Genomic DNA, 23,822 nt, shown 5'->3' on the forward strand with positions numbered 1-23,822 from the left:
CATATTATGCTATGCAAATTCAAGTTTGACTTCAGCCACAAAAAAAAACCTCAACTCGTTTCTTTGGTCACACCAAAATATTTATTGAAAACATGACTGAACAGGAAGGATCAAGAACACATTCCCTGATCGACATCCTTCTTAATCCTCCTCCTCGTCGTCACCTCCGCCAGCTCCAGCCTGGCCCTTCTTGGAGTTCTTTCTCTTGACGCGGCCCGGACGTCCGCCGCCGTACGGGGACCTGAGCGAGAAGTCGATGTGCTTCTGGCTGTCCAGGCGCACCACAAAGGAGGGGATGTTCACCACCTGCTTGCGCACACTGCAAAGAGATTAAGGGCAAACTTGAAAACGCATCTATCTCAAAAGTCAATTAAGGGATTTTAAAAAGGTTCTTCTTGAGATTTTGGATGAAAGTTCAGGATGTGAAATTCCCGATAATTGGCAGTCGTCACCCGTGGAAATTAATTGGTCCAAGTTTAAATTTGACAATAACACTCATTAGCGACGCCACACGATTGTCGCTCTCTATTCACCATGCATACCATCAACATTTGACCCATTTTATTAATTTTATTCCAAAACAAACTGAACACTACAACTCACCTCTCATCCCATTAAAAAAATTGCAAGGGATCCTGTACATCGTGGGTATTAAAAACTAATTTTTGTCACAGGCCACATTGTAGTTATGATTTCCTTCAGAGGGCCGTTATGGTGAAACCATAGAAATTCTGAATCGCCTCATCATATTTACACTTTAAATTTATGAACTACTTTTGGAATCAGAAATCAAGCGTAAGGTGTTTTTCAACAATTGTTCATGTTTGGTAACAAAAATATCTCAACATTATCATTTATGATGTGCCAATTCAAAATGTTGACATTTTAAAAAGAATCAGATGTTGACACTGATGATTTCCCTTCGCGGGCCACAAAAATTATGTGGCAGGCCGGATTTGAAAATCTTTTCATCCAACACTTGGAGAAGGTAAAATGTTTCACGTAAAGTTCGTACATCCTGAAATTTCATTCAAAACTCCAACATGTTTTTGTGAGTACAGTAATTTTACGCAGGCTTCATTGACGAGGAATTCGTAACACCACAGAAAATCTGCGCATTTAATCTTAATCATCAGCCTGTAAAATTGACCGTAGCGACCGCTACCACTGCCCGAGGTGCAACCCATACCTTACCTAACAGCCACGGCGTCAGTCCGAGCGCTCGTTGGCGGGATTGGCTCTGGGCAATGCTTTACTCACAAGGTATACGGCTTTGATACCGAATTGACCTTGATGACATATTTAACCCATCTCAGCGGTTAAAAGCCAGCGGTCCTCTGATGGAAGTGGAAGCATCGGGTATCTCGTAAGACTCAACACCCCTTGCTCCAACATGTAGAAATCTGTAGTGGAGGGAGCGTCAACGTACCGGATGTGCCTCTGGCGGATGAGCACACGGGCGTGGTGGATGCTCTTGGCGAGTCCGAGCTTGAAAACCTGGGTCTGCAGCCTCCTCTCCAAGAAATCCTCCACCTTCAGACCCAGGATGTAATCTAGCTTCATCTTCGCCTCATCCAACACGCCAATTCGCACCAGACGCCTGAGCAAGGCATTTCCTACATGCAGAAAAAGCATTTAGCCTCCCAAAAAAATAACCAGACCAATGAGCTAGGTGAGCACAAAGCCTCATTGACGAGGAATTCGCGACCACACTGAAAATTCAGACATTTGAGAATTAAATCACAGGCTCAAACATCAAAGTGGCTATTAATTAATGAATACCTTCAAACAGACGCTTTGGTTCCTTCTCATCCAAGGTGAGCAGCTCTCTAGCAGCTTTACGAATTTTGGCCAGGGTGAACTTGACCCTCCACACCTCTCGCTTGTTCCTCAATCCATACTCGCCTAAAAGATACAAGGTCCATGAGTGGCGTAGATTTAGTGGTACTTAAAATTTACGAGAAATCTGTTCCATCTTATTCTTGGCTCAACAACAACAAAAACAACTGAATTTGGGGTACTCGTAAGTCAAGCAGTCAAAGCCACACACCAATGAGTTTCAACTCCTGGTCAAGACGGGACTTCTCGAAGGGACGGCGGGGGGTGACGTATGTCTTGCGACAGACCCAACTCCTGGCAACGGGCATGACGGCTTACAAGGGCCTGAATTACATAAGACAATTCAGTCATTAACACAAACTAGTTTTTAAATGGACTTCTGCTTAAACTAGTTTTTAAATGGACTTCTGCTTAAACTAGTTTTTAAATGGACTTCTGCTTAAACTAGTTTTTAAATGGACTTCTGCTTAAACTAGTTTTTAAATGGACTTCTGCTTAAACTAGTTTTTAAATGGACTTCTGCTTAAACTAGTTTTTAAATGGACTTCTACTTAAACTAGTTTTTAAATGGACTTCTACTTAAACTAGTTTTTAAATGGACTTCTACTTAATCTAAACATCGCTTTACGTGATGAAAAGTAGACTACTTATAATGATACCCTTAATTTTAGTGAATGGTGCCTTGTTAGAATTAATGGCACATCTGGCTAAATAATGAACAGCACGACGGCGTGTACACGACCACTGTACCCATATGGCGAATAAAATAAATATACGATCGTAATTTTGCATTCACGCGAGTAGGCCGCAGACTCGACGCACCACGTTGCTCCGTGAGAATGGTTAGCATTAGCATATGATTTTAGCTATTCGAAAAACGACAAAATGCCATGCTAAGACTAAAAAAAGAAGCAACCAGACAAGCGATGGAGCCCTTCTTAGAGATACACAACACTAGGAAGCGTTAAAACTACATTGAGCGGGTAGAATTTGGAAAAAGCCTGCAGTATTGATTCCGTACCTTCCCAACCCCGACTCGCGTAGTAAAGAGGAAGCCCGAGGCCGCCCAGATGGTTTTATAAGACTTTATAGAAACTACATATCCCACCGTGCCTTTCGCTGTCCAGGCGGAAGTAAGGATATACTGCTTGTCGCCTCCTGTTGCCGGCAACGAATGTCAGCATACAAATGCACAATACTGTATGCTGTATGTATATTGTCATACCTAGTATTGTCAGGTATTGGTTGTTTATTTATAAATTTTCCATCTGTTCTATTCTATTCCGTGCCATTACCGCTCATCCGCCCAATCTAATCTAATCTAATTTACTACAGGCAAAAAAAAAATCTTATACTTTCCACTTTGCGCAAACTGTAAAATTATCACTATAACATAATTTGACCGAATTTAAAATATACCATCATAAACATGTAAGATTTAGATTTTTTTAATTTAATTTAATTTATGCTTCTCTTCTTTGTGATGTTGTTTGTACTACATTATTTTTGACTGTTTTTGCGCTTTCACAATTAAACTTTCCCAATGGATAAAAAAATAATTTAATCGGACAATTATCTATTTTCTCACGTTCATCTAGAAGATTTCCATTGTGTTTTCCCAAAATCTTTGGATCAAGGTGAACTTTTGAGCCATAATTGGCAGAATCAAAACATGCTCATCCCTAAAAAAAACCATCCATCTTTACAGTGAAGCGTGATGGAGGCAACAACATATTTTGGGGCTGGAGAGGGTTTTTAACAATCACAAAACCTTCCGGCTTCTGCGAAAAAGCAAAAAATAAAAAGTAAAAAAGACACCTACTACAAGAAACCCCTACTAGGACATCTTAAATTTATTTGAGGTTAATCCGAACAACTTTAAAGAGTAGCAGGTCTGCGATAACTCCCATTTAACATGACTTTGAACACAGCCAAATCCCATCTTTAGGGTGTGCACACTTGTGCAACCACCTTATTTGAGTTGTTTCTTTTAACATCCGGGTGGCACGGTGGATCAGCTGGTAAAGCTTTGGCATCGCAGTTCCGCGGTCCCGGGTTCAATCCCGGACCCACCTGTGTGGAGTTTCTGTGTTCTCCCAGTGCCGTGTACCCTACCTCCTGCCAGTTGACAGCTGGGATAGGCTCCAGCATTCCCCGTGACCCTCGTGAGGATAAGCGGCAAAGAAAATGGATGGATAGATTTTAACATCCCCCTTGAAATTTTAAAAAAAGTATATATATATACACATCACTTGACCTCTACCGGTTGTGGGTTACATACAGTTGAATTTCTTTACCTTGGGCGTGTAGACTATAACTGCTGTATCTATCTTTCCATAAGTCAGAGTTAGAAAAGGTGACTGAGAAATGTCATTTGAAAGTCACGATGGGGGTCAAAGGACTCCGAGGTTTTTGGCAACCTTCACCAACGGATCCTTGTCGCATGTACTTTTAATTGGATTTTTCAAAAAGTCATGAGAAACTTCCCTTGCTGATGTGTGTCAGAGCCAGCGAGGGTGGTAAGGTGATAAACTCGTAAGGAAGGACATGAGGGACTATTTATAATAGTCTGAAATGGGAGCCCAGCAGCATGTGTTTGTGTCTGTCAGGCTGCCTGATGGCCTCATGGACACGCTGAAAAACTCTTTTCACTGCTCCTGATCCCGTCTTGACCGCACAGGCCGTTGCTTGTTTTGCGGTTTGTTTGGTTTGATTCACCTCCACAATTTTGGGTTCCCAAACTTTGAGGCTTCCTTCAGCGACACCCCATTCGCCCCCACCCTTTTGGATCTTTTTCCTTCTATTTGGATCCTTCCTTTCTTTTCCAGCCCAACTTCTTTTGCTTCCATCACTTGTTCAGAAGTCATTTTCCACGTGTGAGGCTTTTTTTGAGGCTATGCTGTCCTCGCCCACGGTCATACTCCAACCTTATGGACTGCCGGTCTATCCGCAGACGACCACATGCTACCCCAGCATAGTACAGGTAAATTTTCATGTGTCGCTTCTGCTCCGTTTTGTTAAAAGTTAACAAATCAGGCAGAAAGAAAGTTATTTTTTAACTATTAAAAAAAATGATAAAGCAACAAATCAACTACAATCATAGTTATTGCTTCCAGTTTCCCCCAAAAGGCTACAAATGTCTCACCATTATTTGTTAAAATTCCCAAATTAAGAGTTTTCGTAACATATTTTAAAGCATTAGTGTTTTTGAGGAAAACTTGTTTCTGTACAAGGTAATTTGTCTTCTTTAAGAAATCATTTGCTGTGTAAAATTGACAGCATGCTGTACCTAATATTGAGTCCACCGGTCTCTGTGTTGCAATGATGGGGAACCAACAGGTCGTGGGCCATAAACCGACCCCGCAGAGCTTTCGATCCGGTCCATTGTGCAAGTATTAAAACAAATAAAGTGTAATTATTCATTTAGTTTCAAAATAAATACTGAAAAACTGTAGAAAGACTCAAAACTATCGAGTTCACATCAGTGATTATCCGGTACGTTTGCAATGTGCATTTAGGAAGCTAGCTATGCCGACGCCACGAAAAAGTATCGTTCCTTCGGAAAGAAAGGTCAGCTGGCGTGGAGGCTTTAGAAGGCTTTGTTGCTGGTGCGCGTATGTCGCATAGATAATGCGGAGGAGTGAATAAGAAAGAAAAAGTCATACTTGACGGCCATCTTGTAGAAAGGATGCTGTACGCTAGTATGACCGCTTTAGAAGGCCTCATGCGAGAAAGATCCACAGCCGTATATACCAGCCAGCAGAGGCTTTAAGAGAGGCTTGATTTTATTCACAATTTGAAATCCCTTATTTCATATACTTTGGGATTTTGTGTGTATTTGTGTGTCTGACACGCCACCATCATCGGCAGGCTCCCCTCGTCAGCTGTATTTTTAGACTCGCTCTCCTGGGTAGATAACACGGGAGGAGATTCTGTCACCTATCTGGTTTTCTGCAGTCAACTCCTCTTAAAATAGAGTTGGAGGGGGTTGAGGGGGGCAGGGCTCAGATGTGGATGTTACAAGCAACGGTCTCCAAATATTATTCCCAGAACGTTAGTGGTGATGGTGTTTACTATGATGTGGCGAGTGCCAAAGAAGCAAAACTGAATATATTTATAATCATGCCCAGTTTGAGTGCTGCAGTAGTACTGATGAATTATTATAATTGATAAGGTCTACTATGGTGAACAACACAACAAACAATTATTTACACGTGTATGGAGCAGGGCATATGTACTATACATAGGCCTTTGGGTTTTATTTTTTCGAGTAGGAGATAATTAGCAGTTGCAAATGATCAATAAATCAACTTTATTTAATCCATATGTTTAGTTTGCGTTGCTAGATCAATAATACATGTTGTACAGTATCTCTCACTTATAATATTGGCAATTTATTTTTTGGTTTTATTTGATAACATTTAATGCATTTTGAATTTTATCACATTACCTGACTAAATACAATATATTGGCTTGTATCGCTATGATTTTTGTGTCGATTTTAATTTGATTTAATTTGATTAACTTTAATGTAGGGAAGCCTGACTAAATATATTGCAATGTTGATGTGTATTTGGGATATTGTTTGTTTATTTTGATCGATAAATAATGGATATTGTAGGTCAGAATCAATATTTTGACTTGTTGAAAATTTCTGAAATTTTCATTTTATTTTATAAACGTTAATACATTTGAATTTGATAACCCTGACTAAATGCAATACATAAGATTAAGATTGTTTTTTTAATATAATGTTTCCTTATATTATTTTGATAGATAAAATAAATGCAGCTGTGGCGGAATGTATTGAGATGTTGAGATTTTGATAGAATTTCAACAATCACATTCAATTTGAATTGGACAGATGTGACTAAATCCAATATATTGATTTGCTTGGTTACTTTTGTTGATATTTTTATTTTGTTATTAAATAATAATAACAATAATATGTGAGACAGATTGGTTGGATGATAATAATATTAATACAGTATAAGTCTGACACAATATCTTCGTTCTTAAATGATCATTTGTTTATCTTTAATTTATTTACAATTATTTTAAAAGATGGTATTTATGCAAAGAATTGAGGGCTGCATTTTTTTCTATCAATGCATTTTATATTTAACAGTAGAAAATGTCTTTGGCAGAGCATGAATTGAAATTCCCTTCAAGGATCATGATGGGATTAAATACTTTTAAGACATAATATTTAGTTCCGTTTATCCTGCTGTAACTAAAGAGCCGATCTGACTTTTGGTGAGAGGCGAGCGACTGTACGTCCTGGATTGGTCCAGAATCAATCGCAGGGCTCATATGGACAAACAACCATTCATACTCACATTTACATCTCAAGGATAATTTCATATTAACTTAACTAACTCTGGATGTTTTTGGAAAGTAGGAGGAAATTGAAATGTCTGCATAAAACCCACATAAGCACAGGAAGAACGTGCAAAGGACCAGATCCAGATTTGAACCTCAGAACTGTGAGGTGGATCTGCTAACCAGTTGGCCTAGAGAGGGAGGGAGCACGTCAAAGAAATATTTTCCTACCGTGTCACACGTGTTTGGAATAAATCCATTCCATTCCTGACAGCGCTTATTCCTGTTCAGGGTCGCGGGAGCTTATCCCAGCTGACTTTGGGCGAAATTAGGCGGACGATACCCCGAACTGGTCGTCCGTCAGTTGCAGGGCGCAAATAGACACGGAACTGCATCCAAGCTGTCTGAAGCAAAGGCGGGCGAGTGTACCGTGACACCTTCAGTGACCCTTGGAATAAGTCCTGGTGCATTGGTGAAGAAGGAACAATTGTGGGAAAGGAAAGTGCAAAAATTTTCTTTTTTGGGGGAGTCGGAGGCAACACCAAAAATGGTTGTCAATGGTTTTTTTACCCCCAGTTATTAAATGATTTTCCAGCTTTAAAAAAATACATCCGAGTATACTCCCTGCAAATAGAACCGGCCTATACTCGTATTTTCCTTCGAATTGTGTGAGAGAGTATTTCATTCTTGGATATGAGCAAAACTATTTAAAAAAATAACGTGTCATTGTGAATTTGTTTTTGTAATGTATGTACAAGCGTTTTGCTCGTATGTGTGAGAGCGTGTGAACGCTAATCCCGAATTACGTGGCCGGCGGGCCCTCCTCGCCCGTCACATCTGCAGTCGGGGTCGTGTGGGTGGAAATGTCACCACAGCTGTCCGGGCAGGCACCTGGGCCCAGAACCGTTGACCTGTGAACCTTCAGCTGACAGCTGAGGTGCTTTGAGAGGACAAGTAAGCGTCAAGAGATGAGGGGGGGTGGACAACCTGTCTGCGCGACTGCTGGTTTCGGATAATACCAAGTAGGGCATTGTCTTGGTGTCGGGAGAGTCCTGTTCACTTTCAAGCGTCACCGTCAATGAAATCGCAATTCGTTATTGTGCTCGTAGTTTGCTGAGGTGTTGAATTTGGTGTTGATGAGACTCCGCTAGATTTTTCAACTGCCTCCATTTTAAAACAGATAGAGTACATGCTAAAATAGCCCAGATGGCATGATGTAAACAAAGACTTAAATAACGAGAGGTAAAGTCAACTTTAGTCAAGAATTTAATTAATTGAGGACTTATAAGGCAGAAAAAAACGGGGTAAAAAAAACATGTGAGGAAAAGCCTTAGCATTTTTAATTTATTTGGGGTTAATCCAAGACACTTCAGATGGTGTCAGGCATGTCCCGAATCCCATTTAAAATTAATTTTAAGCACATCCCAGTAATCAGACTCTGGTTATGTCAGTTTATTATTTTTAGTTCCACTCTCATGAATGAAAAAAAAAGGAGGGGTCATAGTTTGTATTGATGGTGATCTGGCATTTAAAAATGGGTGTGTAGACTTTTTACATCCACTGTATCCTAAAGTTTGTTAAATGGTGATTTCGGCTTAGATTAATAACTGTACGTATAAATACACTTTAGAGACGCCGAGTAGAGCCTTTTGCACTAATTCAGAAAACTAAATTGAAACCCGTAACTAAAACCTGGAGAGTACAGGTCAGAGTTTGTACTTTTTATTTTAACTTAAGTCAACCAGTTGAATTTATACTTCTGCTTTTACCATACTGTGGGTATCTGAACCTCTTTTTAAGCATTAGTACTTTTGTGAGCGCTTGTAAGATTACATAATAGCAGAATGACAACTGTCTCTAACATTCTGGTCGCCTCATTTAATGTTGTGAAAAAGTTCAAATGTTAGCCTTGTCTAATGCAGTGCTGTAACACTTCATCATCTTTCATGAGAGTGAAACTTGTGTTTGGATATGAAGTGGAAAGTACTGTACGGTGTTGCAGTGATTGACAGCCACAGATGTGCACAACTGGTGCGGCAGACCCCCTGGCCCCATTCTCCTCCCCTTGTCGCTTTGGCGATCATTTGCCGCGATTGGAGCAGGGTTAGCACTTATGGCGCTGTGGGCGGGTGGAGGGCCGCCATTAAAACATGCAGCAGTTGATGATGAGGGTCTCAGAGATCCAGGGGTGTGCGGAAGGGGTAAGACAATGACTTTGCTGCGTTACTATTGTCAACAAATAACATGATCGTCTTGTTTTTTTTGTAGTTTTTTTTATTTATTTTAACACTACAAGATGTTTAATGGCTTTTGCTCTTGCATTGACTATGTGATTTTTGACTATCAATCTAAAATGGGAACTACAACGCGGATGCAGAAAACTTTGGGGGACATTTTGAAGAGTGATGTGTCGTCTTCACTTGACCACAAAAATAGCTCAAATAAAGAAATGCCCCTGACATCTGAGAAAGTGTTGATTCAGAAATTAGATTTGCATCAAATGAAGAAAATTACTGCTCAGCATTTTCATTCCGAATAAGTTAAATGTGTGACTCTGTAAAAACAGTACTTTCATCCCTTGAAAGAAATGCTTAAAATGTTGTTAAAGTCGGCATGTCACAATTTATTTTGACAAGCTTTATGTAGTTTGGACTGGTTTACGTTCGTTGAACTGTGTTGATTTACATTCATGAAAAAATACTTTATATTTACAGGTATTATCTATCTATCTATCTATCTATCTATCTATCTATCTATCTATCTATCTATCTATCTATCTATCTATCTATCTATCTATCTATCTATCTATCTATCTATCTATCTATCTATCTATCTATCTATCTATCTATCTATCTATCTATCTATCTAGCAAGCTTGCTACAATACAAGAAATTTCTGAAATTTTAACAAAGTGTTAAAATGTAGTTTGATCTTCATCTAAATCAAAATAGTATACAAAGTGAACCATTTTAAATTAATACCAGAAAAACAATTATAGTATCTTTTTTAATACCCTCTGTTCCCCTTTATAAAACTACAGTATTGCAGTTCCACAAGATTCCTGTTTGTATGTCTGGCCCCTAAAACATTTCCTCTCTGCTGCTTTTCTTTTCAGGGGGCCCCCACTCAGGAGGCGGGCCCCGGCGGCGCCGACCCCACCCTGCCTCAAGTTTACGCCGCGGCCCCTTCCTACCCAGCCCCGGGTCAAGGGCCCCCGACGTCCGCGGGCAGGCTGCCGGCTCTGGATTTTAGCGCGGCACACGCGAGTTCCGAGTACCCCGAGCACGCCCAGCTCAGGGTGTATCAGGGCCCTCAGCTGGAGGGGGCCGAGCCTCTAGCGACCGCCAGCACGGTAAGCACCACAAGGAATGGAAGTCACATGATGAAAAGACTATGAAAAGCATTACAGTATTTCACATCATTGATATCAAGCTGAAGGTCCTTGTACTAGTACACTCTTTGTTGTACAGTAGTAGCACGACTTTGACGTTCATAGTGGAGCAAAACTACTAATGAGGATTATGTGCTACTAGTACGGTCCAAGGGCCTAGTCGTGTGTGACACATGTCATGCAATTGGCACTAGCGGTGTTACTAGTGTTGCACACTGGTTCACTACGACTACTTGTGTACAAGTAGGCTAAGCGTGGCTGTAAAAATGTTACAACTAGGAGAGTGATTCTACTAGTAGGCCGTACTTGCTCTGCTAGTGTGTTGAATTGTCAATAAAGTGGGTACTAGTATGTGGATCTTCATCTGGATATCAAGGAAATACTCAAATGGCTTACCAGAAAACCAATTTTCGGAGGTTAATGTGCTAATTACTGCATATTTGTCCTACCAGAGGCCCACCTTCTAATATAAGAGCCCCCCCCCCCCCCCCTTGCGTCCATTTAGGGCAACGCCACTCAAGAAGGGCGACAGCTGAGAGTGTTGTTGAAAATAAATCCGCTTTTCGACGGGGCTCTTTTTTAACTGGCGATAAAACAGATTAGCTTTCATAGAAGGAAGACGCAAACGCGGGTGCTGATACGGTGTGAAGGTCTTTGCATGCGCGGACCCCCAAAAGTGTAAAAGACGCGATCTCCACCTATCGCCTTCATTTTGAGATGTGGCAGAAAACGACAAACAGATTTGGAGTCGGTGACATTTAGGGACACTGCGTCAACCGCTCGTGTACGGGGAACTTCAAAAGCCCAAAGGTTTAGGCAAAACTAAAGCAATGCAGTCATTCAAAGGTTTCATTTTGATATTTCAAATGTATTGAATTAGAATTAATGAACGGAATTTTCAATTCAATCAAATGGTGAAAGTGGAGTGGATTTCAAATTGTTTATTTTGCAGTTATTTGATACAATATTAACAATACATCAATGAACCAATTATTTCATCACAGGTTAATGAGTTGCTAAACAATAAAAATAACCAATTTGAGGAGAGAAAAAAAATCTAAATTCATGCAAAAAAATGTTGAAATGTAATGTAATGTAACACTATAATGTAAATGCTCAGTGGGTGAAAAGTAATTAAGTTTTCTGGAGAAATAATACACGAAACTCAAAAGTGAACGAAAAATTGGAGTTGCTAGATTTCAGATGAGGAAATATTGAAAGAAATGCTCGAGGGCCACCAAAGTCAAAATATCCCAAAAAATTAAAAATCCTAAATAATAATTCACTATGCACATTTAAATATTATTGATAAGTATTTAGTTATAACCGACAATTGAATCAGTTTTTTCAGTTGATTGATGATTTTATTATTTGCAGTTGAACAATTAACGCATTATTTAATGAGAAACAAAACCTTATATAGAAGGTAAAAGTAATGTCAATACTCAGTCGGTGGTGAGCAAAGTAGCTTTATGACTCGATACTGCCACCAAGTGCTCTTTTCCTCCCACTGCAAGGAAACCAATGCGACTTGATGGGGGCCGGATGTTGTGAGGTGTTGTGAGGAAGCGTACCCGTACCTGGAGCATCTGCTCGTATTTCAAGATATAATAATCCCCCAAGGATTATATGGATTATTGTTATTTCCTACATTACTCAAATTGTGTGAATTTAAAATGAATGAAATGACTCAAATATGTGTTTACATTTTTCTGCTTTCATGACTCAGAAAGTTCCACCAGGCTCTTGTGTTAAACTGATATCTAAAGGTGCATTCAAGGCTGCTGGGAAATATTTTCATTTTTATCTTGACAGCAAAACAAATAGCTCCCCAAGTAGTACATCTTTAATTTTATTGTGAGCCAGTTAATTGTGAACCAGTGAAGCACCTAAATATAGCACAAAAAATACAATTAAATACAAACACAATTAAAATGTATTGCAGTTTTAATATAAAAAAACTAAATTCAAGTTTAAAAGCAAAAAGTTCTTAAACAATTATTTTCCATTTATTTAGGTGGTATATAAATAATTATGGCTAATAAATACGAGTTTGTAATCCTGTCTACTTATACACAAATATACTGTACAGTATTGACTAAAGCACCACTGCGTCTAAAACTAATTGCATTAGATGGTGATATGTAGTATTATAAAAATTAAAAAAGGATAATTTACTGAAACTGCATTTTCTGTTCACAAAAACAAACCATTTTATTTCATATCTTTGGGTTTGATTTGAATTTTAATTTGACTCTGCTTGGTCATTTATATTTGAATTGTGGGTAGTTGTTCATCATCATGAATATATTTTTTTGTAAAGGCATCTTTTGCAGAGATTTTATGACAATTGACCTTTGACCTTATTAATCTCCCATGCTGTATTACAAAAATAAACCCTTCTAAAAGTAAAAGGAACTCAACTAGAGTTTAGCGTTTTCCAAAAACATAAAAGAATACCAACTAGCAAGCACATTCCACACCAAATTAAAACAGTGACTTTAAAAAAGAAAAAGTAAAAAAAAAAAAAAAAAAACTAAAACGATTGAAAATCCCAAACGCAGCGTGACTGCCAACAAAGTTCTTTTGTTGGTAGGCAGCTGGACTTTAACTGTAAAGTTCCGACTTCCCCAGCCATCTTGAATGCGCCATCTAACTCGGGAGCGAGTTCTGTTGCACTTTTCCAAGCAGGAGCCCTGAAACTTTACACTTGTTTTGAATCCAGCATACCCGAGGAACACCTGATAGCTACATAGAAGAAGACATACACGTATACTAAATACTCTCGCACATCTGTGATGTCTCCTTCTTCTTCTTTTCCTAAATGATCTTTTGTGTGGCCTCGTATATTTATATACAGCCCCGCCCCCTCCTCCCCGACACCCCCAGACACACAAGGTTCCATGCTGGGAGAAAGTTGAGCCGCCGCCATGGAAAAGGGTGGGGAGAGGGTGAAAGGGGGACGCAGACCAGATGACCCCCACTCTCCCTCCCACTCTGAAATATCACAACACAGGTCCAGCACTAAATTCTGCATCGTGACATGACACCACCAAAGCAGCTCAACTCCCCCCCCTCACCCCGCACTCTGCCCTCACTGTGTGTGTGTGTGTGTGCTTGTGTGTGTGCGTGTCCTTTTATCGAAACACCCTTTGATGTCATAAGACGAATACCAAACCAATATCCAAATAAAGTAGTAGTACATAGATTGGTATCAAGGAATATCTCAACTGAGAGATAACCGTTGTATGTTGCTCAGTTTAGCCTGGGTTGTTAGTGGAAGTCTTTGTCACAGTATGTGCACACGCATGGCACACGTTTTCATCAAATCATATGATGAGATAAATGTTGTAAGATGTGTTTAAACTGATATTAAAATGTTTTGAATAATAATTTGCGGTACATGTACAATTCAAACTCTTATTATAGGCAACTGTAGACATTTTTGATGGGGCATCATTTAAAATACACAAACGCACTTTTCTCCATTATAATTATAATTATATATAATGGCAGGGAATTACTGTACCGTAATTCCCGTCCTACAGAGTGCACCAGGTTATAAGCCTCGCTAGCGCCGCGCTAACTTCTGTGTACCGAGGCTTATAACCAGGTGCGCTAACACTAGTGCCGCGCTAACGCTAGCACCGCATCACCAGATAAACCGCAGGATTGAAAGCGTGTGAAAAAAGGCGCAGCTTGTAGGCTGGAAATTACATTACAAATACATTATAATAAACCTATTTCTAAATTAATGCAACACATAACAGAATCCTAGATAAGGTAATTGCTTTGGAGGCCATAATAATGCGTGCGTGGGTGTGTGTGTTCTTCTCCCCCTCTCCCACCCACCCCGAGCATATGACACTTTACCTTTAACCCTTGGCAGAAAAGCAGCACCTTGACCTCAAACTGACCCATTTGGAACGTTCAGTTGTGCTCTTTTTTTCTTTGTGTCTCTTTTTTTTTGAGGGGGTGTCTTTAAAGCTTTCTCTTGCTTCATTCCCCCCTCCCCCCTGTTTTACATACAGGCCTCACTGGAAAGCTAATAATACCCTTTTGTTCATATGTATATATATATAGAGAGAGAGAGAGAGAGATTTTTTTATTAATTTATTTGCACCCTCCCTCACTGGGCAAGTTTGAACTCATTCACTTTGTGTTCATACAAATGATTTTTAACACGCTGGTTTCCCCTACACGTTGATGCGCACGCACCATATACGAGCGCACATTAGCATCGTGGTGCATTGTGAGACTGCGAATGTTTCTTTCTTTTCCTGTCTTCATTGTTGCTATTGTGTTGCATGGAGCAGTTCGAAACAGATGTTTGTTTGTTTGTTTTTCCATTACGTCTCAGCTGCTCAGGTAGACTGATAAAAAAAAAAAAGTCTGAACAAGCCTTGCGGCAAAATACAGAGGAAGCCTGCCATCTTGCTTAGAGTGGCCATTTGGGTTCGAAAGTTCCCTTCAAAATCATTTAACCACGTCAGTTTCTCTTAATTGTAGCACCGTGAGATTTCGTACCAATTATGAGTCGACCCACAAATAGTTTCAAAAACTCATGTCTTAAAAAAAAAAAAGAGCTTGGTGTTCCGGGTCAAACTGGCAATTTCGGCTCAGTGATGCCCAATAAAAAAATCCTTAGTTTTCAGCTTGTGATGCCAGTTTTGCATCGGAACACGAAATTTGTTAGACATTTCCAGAATGAGGAGACTCACAAAAAAGTCTCAAGAAAAATCTGAAATTTTGGTTTTCAAGCAATCGAGCGAGATTTCGCCAACAAATTTCACCCATGAGGATGACGCAAAATTGTGAAATTGGTCATTGGGTGCGGGCCGAGCGTGACTGCGAAGTTTAACGACTCACCATAAATCCAAAAGTCTACACACTCCCCCCGTCATTTTCTGAAAATTCAGCCCCCACAGTGTGCAATTTGGCATGCGAATCCCTCTAAGTAGATCCACATAAAAACGTTGAAAGGAGCCGTGCTTGAAAAAACACAGATGTCTCCCCTTTTGGTTTCAAGCTGTATTTTTGGCCATCCTTAAATAAAAAATTGACATCTGCAATACATTTTATCAAGTTGCTACCAAATTCAAACCAGACGGATGCCGCAAAATGTTGAAATTTTTATATAGTGGGCTTGCGCAGATTCATCTATCATTATGTGCAGTGGAGTATGGCGGCAAAATTTGATGATGACGATTTTCATATTCACAATTACGCATTTTACCAGCAGAACAGTTAATTAGTGTACTTTTGTACCGGCATGTCTTGAGACACCGCACTAAAACGGATTTCCCCCCCCCCCCCCCCCCTTGCCTGAGAGGGATCACTGGTTGCGGAATGTGTTTTGGTTTGGATCACCTGACCAGGTGGAAATGTCTTGTCTAATGTTTTGCGATGCTTTGTAGACAACCACGAAGTAATCAGATCTCCATCACCCTGGTCCGTCCTCGTATTTCCTCTCACAGGCTCTTCCCCCCACCCCCACTTTTTTTTTGTCCATTGTCCTTCTTTGGCCCATAGGAGGAAGTATTGGCCCCTGTGACCTCAGACCCCCAAGTTCTGAGCGCAACTGTGACATCCGGCGGCAGCGTAGGCAACGGTAGCGATGACGAGGGGTCCGGTAAAGCCCAGCCCAAACGGCTCCACGTGTCAAACATCCCGTTCCGCTTCCGGGACCCTGACCTCCGCCAGATGTTTGGGGTATGGCCTTGCATACAGTGTACTTGTGTACCGTATGTAATGCTGTGAAAACATATTTGTCCACTTCCTGGGTGCAGTTTTTTTTAATCACACCTATATGTATCACATCAGCAACACAATTTTAATCAATCAATTTTCTTTTGCCGCTTATCGTAACGAGGGTCGCGGGGAGTGCTGGAGCCTATCCCAGCTGTCAACAGGCAGGAGGCGCGCTTCACCCTGAACTGGTTGCCAGCCAATCGCAGGGCACATCGAGACAAAGAGCTGCACTCATAATCACACCTAGGGACAATTTAGAGTGTCCAATTATTGTTGCATGTTTTTGGGATGTGGGAGGAAACCGGAGTCCCCACCTGGAGAAAACCCACACAGGCACAGGGAGAACATGCAAACTCCACACAGGCGGGGCTGGGATCGAACCCGTTTTCTCAGAACTGTGAGGCTTTACCAGCTGATCCACCGTGCTAACAATTTTAATACCTCACGAAAATAACCCAAGTGCATACAAAATGCAGTTTTCAAATGGAAATGTTTAAAAATGGTGGGGAAAAAAAGTGATTGCAGTTGTGAACAGCTGCGTTCCATTTCATTGGCCAAACAACCAGGCTGATTAGCGCCAGATTTGTTGAATGAAGAAATCACGTCGTTGCGTGATACGACATGACGCACGTGATGCTACAAGACGTCAAAAAAGCAACGAAGCAAGCCACAATCCCAAGAAATTGGAGCGCAAATGAAAAAGAAAATGATTCATATCAATAGGTCTAATAAAGGTTTATAAAGCCCCGACTTTGAGACTCAAGTTAACCAAAACCAAATGGACCAACCTTGGGAAAAGTGATGAACGTTGCCCGGAGTGGTCTTCCAACCAAAAATCGCTCGATGAGTGCAACAATCACGAGTCAGCCAGGAAGTTACAAAAGAACTCAGAAGGCCAATAGCGGGCCTTGCTGGCCCCTCAAAAACAGGAAAGACAAAGGGCAAAAGTGACAAAAAAAAAAAAAACACTGCTGACAAAACTAAACACAATAGCTTATCTCACATTTCCCCAGAACATCTTGATGATCCGCAAGACTTTCGGAAAAGCATTCTATCGACCGTCAGGACAAAATCCCGCCGCGGTGACGCGAGAGACTCATCGCCAGGATGGAGCAAATATGTTTTCACGGCACTTTAAATAACAAACACATTTGCACTCAGCATCATTGTAACACGAATCAATCTTCCAGCAATTTGGAAAGATCCTGGATGTAGAGATTATCTTCAACGAAAGGGGGTCAAAGGTGAGCATCAGGGAATCGAAAATGACTTGAATAAAATGTACGGCGGAGCTATGAACAAAACTGCACACGCAGGGATTCGGGTTCGTCACCTTCGAGAGCACAGCCGAGGCCGACAGAGCGCGAGAGAAACTGAACGGCACAATTGTGGAAGGCAGGAAGATTGAGGTGAGATATAACACTAGTTTCCATGGCAACAAGCAACTGGATGGTTTTCTATCAGGGATATTCACTTCAAAATGGTGATCTATAAAGCTCGTGCACCTACGTCACCGAAGTCACCTGACTGGCCATATTGACGGTCTAACAGAGCATTCTTCAATGCTCAGTCGGTTGGAGACGGCACGAAAATACGTCCAGAGTTTTGCCCAATACCGTTAAACATTTAGAAGGTGATAATAAACGAAGGTACGTGGAAAATTGAGAGACACTTGGCATAGAGGACCCGTATTTAATGACACAAAGTCGATGTTTTCGCCAATAAGAAAGTGGACTGTTGACCCGCTTCCGCTTGTCTTGGCCAACTGGATCTACACATGGATCTGGTGAGTAAGTCGTCGAGATTTACACAGAAAAGTTTGAAAGCGTCTAAAAGTCTGGAGGCATACAAATACTTTGTTGCTGGATCTGTTCTCAATCAAGAATAAATTCCACATAGTGATGGAGCTACTCAGATTTTTCACTACAAATACCAATATTGGTTTTTCACAAACTCACATTCATTAACTATAATTGGGGGGAAAAAAAGACAGCGAGTAGTAGTGACAGATGTTTTTTTTTTAAATATGCTTTGTTCTCAAATGAGTCCAATGCTTATTTAATAAAAGAAAATAAACCACTCCAATAGGCTTCAGCCCCCGTACACAGAAGCGTGTTGTGGCCACATGTTAACCTACATAAACATCACTTTGAGCGACGGTTAATTTTCTTTTTTTAAATACATTTGAGAACAATGCATATTAAAAAGAAAAAAAAAGTCTGTCAAGGAGAGGTTTACCGAAGATTAACGTGTGGCTGCAACACGCTTCGTGGACATTGGAGATGACTCCCTGTCGTTTTTTTTTTTTTAAACACATTGCTCTTAAATGTGCCAACTTGGCATTTTTAATACTTCTTGGCAATTTGAGATTGAGAAGAATAATTCATACCTGAAATGAAGCGATCGCTACACAGTCGTGTGTATTTGCTGGGGCACCAGCTATCACGTTTAATAGTTTAATCCATCAATCTTTTCTGGTCTTTTCAGCTGCTATTCTATAGAATGACCTCTTTGAATATCTGTCTCGTCTGTTGTAACAACCAACAGCACAACAAGTCTCGGGCATTGTGTATATTCTGCTCCGGGTCAACGTCCCGCACACTGTCGAGCAGCTCTTTTTGACCGGCAATATGGCGCCGTGAAAATGGTGACGTCACGTGCACGAGCTCTATACATGTATATAATATGTCTAAATATTTGGTGATTATTTCGCTTCTTTAGGTCAATAACGCCACCGCAAGGGTAGTTACCAAAAAGCCACAAACACCACTCGTGAGCGGCGACCTTTCAAGTAAGACACAACTTGATCGATGATGGCCATTCCTTCTCAAGTGAAAATTTGTTCTCGTCTGTGCAGCTTCCGGGTGGAAAATCAACCCTGTCATGGGGGCCATGTACGCACCAGAACTCTACACAGGTCACTCAACGCAGTATAACGCCGTACAATACAGCAAAGCAACAACTGATTCGTTTCTCTTTTCATCATTCAGTTGCCGGTTTCCCGTACCCGGTGGCGGCGCCCGCTCTGGCCTACCGCGGCTCACCGCTGAGGGGTCGGGGTCGGACCGTGTATAACGCCATCCGCTCGGCGGCCGCCGCTCCCGCCGCTGTGCCCGCCTACCCAGGGTAAAGGCGTGCATGTGGGTTTGCGGTGGTGGCACACAATCTGGATTGTTTGCATCGTGGTCGCTGTACAGTATATAATTTACCTCCCTATATATAGTGAGTTTGTCATTTCATAGTGCCATTCATAAATGAAATGAAAATAGATTATCTCCTCCAGTGACCTCACTGTAACTAATCTAAACTAAAAATAATTTAACAATCAAACTGGGCTCAGGTCTCGCCTCAACTAAATTGTATCTTGATTCTATTTCATAAAGTGATTCTTTCATGTACCACGAGAGGGAGCCTGTACCACATTTTGAGTTTCATTGGAGTAAGATGAACTGAACATATTTGAGCAAGTCTAAATTGGACTGGGCTGACTAGGACTATACTGCACTGTGGTGGTCTAAACCCTACTGTAGTTCAATGGCTTCTGCTGTACTTGCATGAACAAAATGAAGGTGCCATGAACTGAACTGGACTAAGAAATGAACTGCAATAATTTCACGATGTTTTCCATGTTTGCCTTTCAGGGTGGTGTATCAGGATGGTCTCTATGGAGCGGAGGTCTACGTAAGTCACTCCACTCAAGTGTGTGGCATAGCTTTGGTCATTGGTGACATGATGTGCCCACCCCCCGATTTAGGGAGGTTATCCCGCTGCGTACAGGGTGGCTCAGTCAGCATCGGCTGCTGCTGCTGCTGCAGCATACAGTGACGGGTGGGTAGAACTTAAACCTTCTTCAACCTGGAACTCCCTTTTACAAAATTTCAGAGAATAGATGCATATGCAGGGGCCCACTATATAATAATGCAACACAATTCGTGTCAGATATGGCCGCGTGTACGCCGCAGCTGCAGACCCCTACCACCACTCAGTGGGACCAACAACCGCATATGGCGTTGGTACTGTGGTGAGTACACACACACACACACACACACACACACACACACTAATTGAACATTTTGTGGGATTTTGTGTGCTGTCGTCAATGCGCTCTCTCCTTCAAACTCTTCATTACCGTTCACAGTTGAAGTTTGAATATAAAACAAAGACAATAAACTGTTTTGTGTTTAAGCAAACCGCATAATTTAAAAATGTCCACTAGCTTAATGCAAACACACAATGCAAAAGGCCACAGACAGCCTTACGAAACTAACAATGATATTGCTTTTATAAAATTTTAAGCAATGCATATTTGAAAAAAAGCGGTGCAACATAACATGTAGACACTTACTCACAGGCATATTCTTTATTCTCTGCAAAAATATAATACATATTACCCCAGCATACAGAGTTATTTGTCTTTATTATACTACCTACTGGTGGCAAAGGTACACACACACCTGAAAGAGCCAAATGTCAATGGGCAATGAAGTATGAAATCATGGTGCACAATTAAGTGTTTAATGTGTTACTTTACATTTTATTACATTATTACTGTATAGTTTTGTAAGCTATTCCTCTTATAGAAAACATGGGCCAAAAATTTTTGTGAAACTGGGTTTGACATTTATAAATCAGTACATCTCAATAAATTAGAATAGTGTCTAAAGCTTCGTATAGTTAGGTAGCTCAGTTCCAAAAGTGAAAGTTATGATAGATGCACTACACACACGGGGTGAAATATTAGTTATCTGCCATATTCCATTTTCTTGAGTTGTATTTGGAGTACTTTGTGACTTCTCCCGCATTTTGCAGGCCAGTTTGTACCGAGGAGGTTACAACCGCTTCACTCCCTACTGACGCCCGGCGCTGTGACCCGGACGCCGCGCGCAGGAAGTGACCGAACGGACCTGAAGTTGTAAATATTGTGTACTCGACTGTTCTCCGTGCCAACTCATGCACAGCACATGCATTGCAGTATTTATGTATTACAGTACAGTATACGCGTGAATTTCAAAGGGAGACTCATGTTGCCAGAACGCCGCTGTGGCAGATATCCGGATCTTTTTGCACAGGTCAAACTGTACATTTTCATATGTTTGGATGATGTCCCTATTTATGTGTGAGTGTCTGTCCCCTTGTGCGTGTGTGTGACACTACTTCCACAATGACTTTTTTTGTTCCGTTGCAGAGGTGACTGGATTTGATTGTGATTTCATTTATTTTAAATTTTCCTAACAAACTACCTCTTTCCTTTTTGCTTTTCTTCATGCTCTCGCTGTGTGTGATGTTTACCTCTTAATAAAAACTCTTTTCCTCTCGCTTTCTTCTACAACTCTTTCTACCCCCCCAATCTCAGATTTCCCTTGTGACTCTCCTTTGTTTGCAGTGCTTGAAAAAAAAAAGGCTCCTTCTGGACCTTTCAATCAAAAGGACTCATAGTGAAACTGAAGCCTTTTCTTAAAAATGTTCTCAACTTGTCTACGTCGAACATACTTTCTGTTTATGTACTTCTGATCTATGTAAGCTTCTACTTCTTCCCTATGTAGTAAATAGATTAGATATTTTTTTATCTGTTTTTCTTGCACTTAATAGTCCGTGTCTTAGTTCTTTTGCATGATGCTTCATTCTGCTTTCCTTTGCTTAGCTGCTTGAAATTTGAGTTTCTTTCTAGTATTTGCTTTTTTTTCTTGTTTCTTTCTGAAATGGTTTCTCTATTCCTGAATGTCTTTTACAGCCTTTGTTTTGCTCTTCAGCTTTCTTTTTTCTTTTGTAGTTGTGGTTAGCATTCATAAAGCTAATAAGCTTTTTGAAAGACGACCAGAGGTGTACGAGCAGTCCAATTTGGGCACTCAAACTATTGAATGAGAAACTTGTGTCCGACCTTATGACTGCGAGTGCAGCTTTTTTCGTTCATCTATTTAGATGACCCAATTTCTAGCCGTCGTTCGGCCTATTTTTTGCTTTGACGTGCTGCAGTGTGGCATACAGTGAAATCAATCTTTTCAACTTCAAGGTTTCAAGATGTTTTATGTTACTCCGAATTCAAGTTTACTGTCCAACTAATCATAAAATAAAGATGTAGAGTTTTTAAGACAACCGTATAACTTTGCCTTTTAAGTTTGACTTGGTTAATGCTGACATATAGTAGCAAGTCAAAGACTAATGAATAGCATCTGTGGCCATTAAAACCGTTAAAGGAGTGGTACCCAAACTTTCTCTGATGGGTCCGCCATTTTTGGAGGGGGTTAAAAAAAATAACAGCAAAAAAAAAAAAACAGGACATACATACACATTTTTTATTTAGTCTATTGTCGCTTATGTCATCCATTATAGCAATTACAATGCGTAACAGAAACTGCAATAGACTTATTACAATGTAACTAATACAAACCATCAAAAAATAAACTGGCATGAACTGCAGGTTGTAACAAGCGTTATTGTTTTCAAGCACATTGACTGTCATTTTGTTCAGTCTAGCAGCATTGTTTTGTCAATATGTAACATTGTTATTAATGTAGTTCTCATTCATTCACCCCACCACCCGAACCCCCTTTAGGGGCACGCCCCCCACTTTGGGAACCACAGCTTTTAAGGATGCATGTAGACAATGCAATATAGGCTTGTATTGTATATCCTTCCCAATAAAAAAATACTGAGTCCCTACAATGGTTGAAAAACTTAACGTGGATATTACACTGCAACACACTGGCCAAATTCGAAACTCAATTAATCATGTTTCACAACCGGTTAATTCTTTACTTTCCATTTGTTTCAGTTTGTATAAAGTACATCATGGTGCAATTTGTGAAAACTTTTTAGGTGCTCATATGGCATTTTCCTCCAATTTTAAAGGGGGAAGATGATTTGGAGTTAAACAGTGACAGAATTAAACTCATATCTCCAAGCACAACTGTATGTATATCTTCTGTCCAGGTGTCCCTCCCCCCAACTCATGCAGTCTAAACTTTGCTCTACTTATTGCTAATTTTTTTTGTCTTAATTCCCACCCCCCTAAGTTTTTTCAACTTTGAGTATTTTCAAATTTTTAAATGTTTACAGTCCCCCCCCCCACTTTAATGCATAAGGTCATCAAAGAAATGTAAATATCAAATATAAAGTGAACTTAAAATGTGACTTTTAAATGGTGATTTCAGTTGAGGGAAAAAATATTGTGAAAACGCAAAGGCCCCCTAAACCTAACAACTTTTTTTAAGCTATTCAAAAATTTATGTTGTTGGACTTGTAGATCATTGTCCTCCTGCAGAATCCAAATGTGCTTCAACTTGACGTCACAAACGGATGGCTCAACATTCTCCTTCAGAATTCCCGGCACCATCAATCACAGCAAATTGTCCAGGTCCTGAAGTAAAAACTCAACCCAAGTCCACCACACTACAACCTTTAACGTTGGTACCTTTTTGGTCCTGAAATACTGGGCTATTTTAAGCCAGCAGAATCAAGACACAGCTTCCAAATAACTTCGCTTTTATCCTTGTCAGTCTATCTGCTATCCTCCCAGAAC

At 40.5% G+C, this 23,822-nt stretch overlaps 2 protein-coding genes across 2 annotated transcripts; one reads left to right on the forward strand and one right to left on the reverse strand.

Moving 5' to 3' along the window:
• Positions 1–55: 55 nt before the first annotated feature.
• Positions 56–2,907, reverse strand: rps9 (ribosomal protein S9). Its single transcript, XM_061819927.1, has 5 exons — positions 2,861–2,907; positions 2,051–2,163; positions 1,783–1,905; positions 1,430–1,616; positions 56–319 (listed from the first exon to the last, which is right to left on the reverse strand). The coding sequence occupies exons 2-5, from the start codon at positions 2,145–2,147 to the stop codon at positions 142–144; spliced, it is 585 nt and encodes a 194-aa protein (XP_061675911.1). The 5' UTR covers positions 2,148–2,163; positions 2,861–2,907; the 3' UTR covers positions 56–141.
• A 1,828-nt stretch (positions 2,908–4,735) lies between these two features.
• On the forward strand, positions 4,736–23,200 carry rbfox1l (RNA binding fox-1 homolog 1, like). The gene is made up of 12 exons (XM_061818890.1): positions 4,736–4,822; positions 10,277–10,513; positions 16,085–16,264; positions 17,494–17,547; positions 17,620–17,712; positions 19,025–19,094; positions 19,161–19,220; positions 19,294–19,429; positions 19,945–19,984; positions 20,058–20,131; positions 20,243–20,324; positions 21,113–23,200. Exons 1-12 carry the CDS (start codon positions 4,736–4,738, stop codon positions 21,155–21,157), a joined length of 1,158 nt encoding a protein of 385 aa, XP_061674874.1. The 3' UTR covers positions 21,158–23,200.
• The last annotated feature ends 622 nt before the right edge of the window (positions 23,201–23,822 follow it).

This window comes from Syngnathoides biaculeatus, chromosome 5 (assembly GCF_019802595.1).
Source record: "Syngnathoides biaculeatus isolate LvHL_M chromosome 5, ASM1980259v1, whole genome shotgun sequence".
NCBI classification, from domain to species: Eukaryota; Metazoa; Chordata; class Actinopteri; order Syngnathiformes; family Syngnathidae; genus Syngnathoides; species Syngnathoides biaculeatus.

What these genes read in the sequence shown, in the direction of transcription:
- rps9 (XM_061819927.1), bottom strand. Translation starts at nt 2,147, where the DNA reads ATGCCCGTTGCCAGGAGTTGGGTCTGTCGCAAGACATACGTCACCCCC. An exon ending in ACCAAAGCGTCTGTTTGAAG is followed by an intron (nt 1,617 to 1,782) that starts GTATTCATTAAT and finishes TTCTGCATGTAG; the next exon opens with GAAATGCCTTGCTCAGGCGT. An exon ending in ATCCGCCAGAGGCACATCCG is followed by an intron (nt 320 to 1,429) that starts GTACGTTGACGC and finishes ATCTCTTTGCAG; the next exon opens with TGTGCGCAAGCAGGTGGTGA.
- rbfox1l (XM_061818890.1), top strand. Translation starts at nt 4,736, where the DNA reads ATGCTGTCCTCGCCCACGGTCATACTCCAACCTTATGGACTGCCGGTC. An exon ending in TCAACGAAAGGGGGTCAAAG is followed by an intron (nt 17,548 to 17,619) that starts GTGAGCATCAGG and finishes CTGCACACGCAG; the next exon opens with GGATTCGGGTTCGTCACCTT. An exon ending in CATATGGCGTTGGTACTGTG is followed by an intron (nt 20,325 to 21,112) that starts GTGAGTACACAC and finishes CGCATTTTGCAG; the next exon opens with GCCAGTTTGTACCGAGGAGG.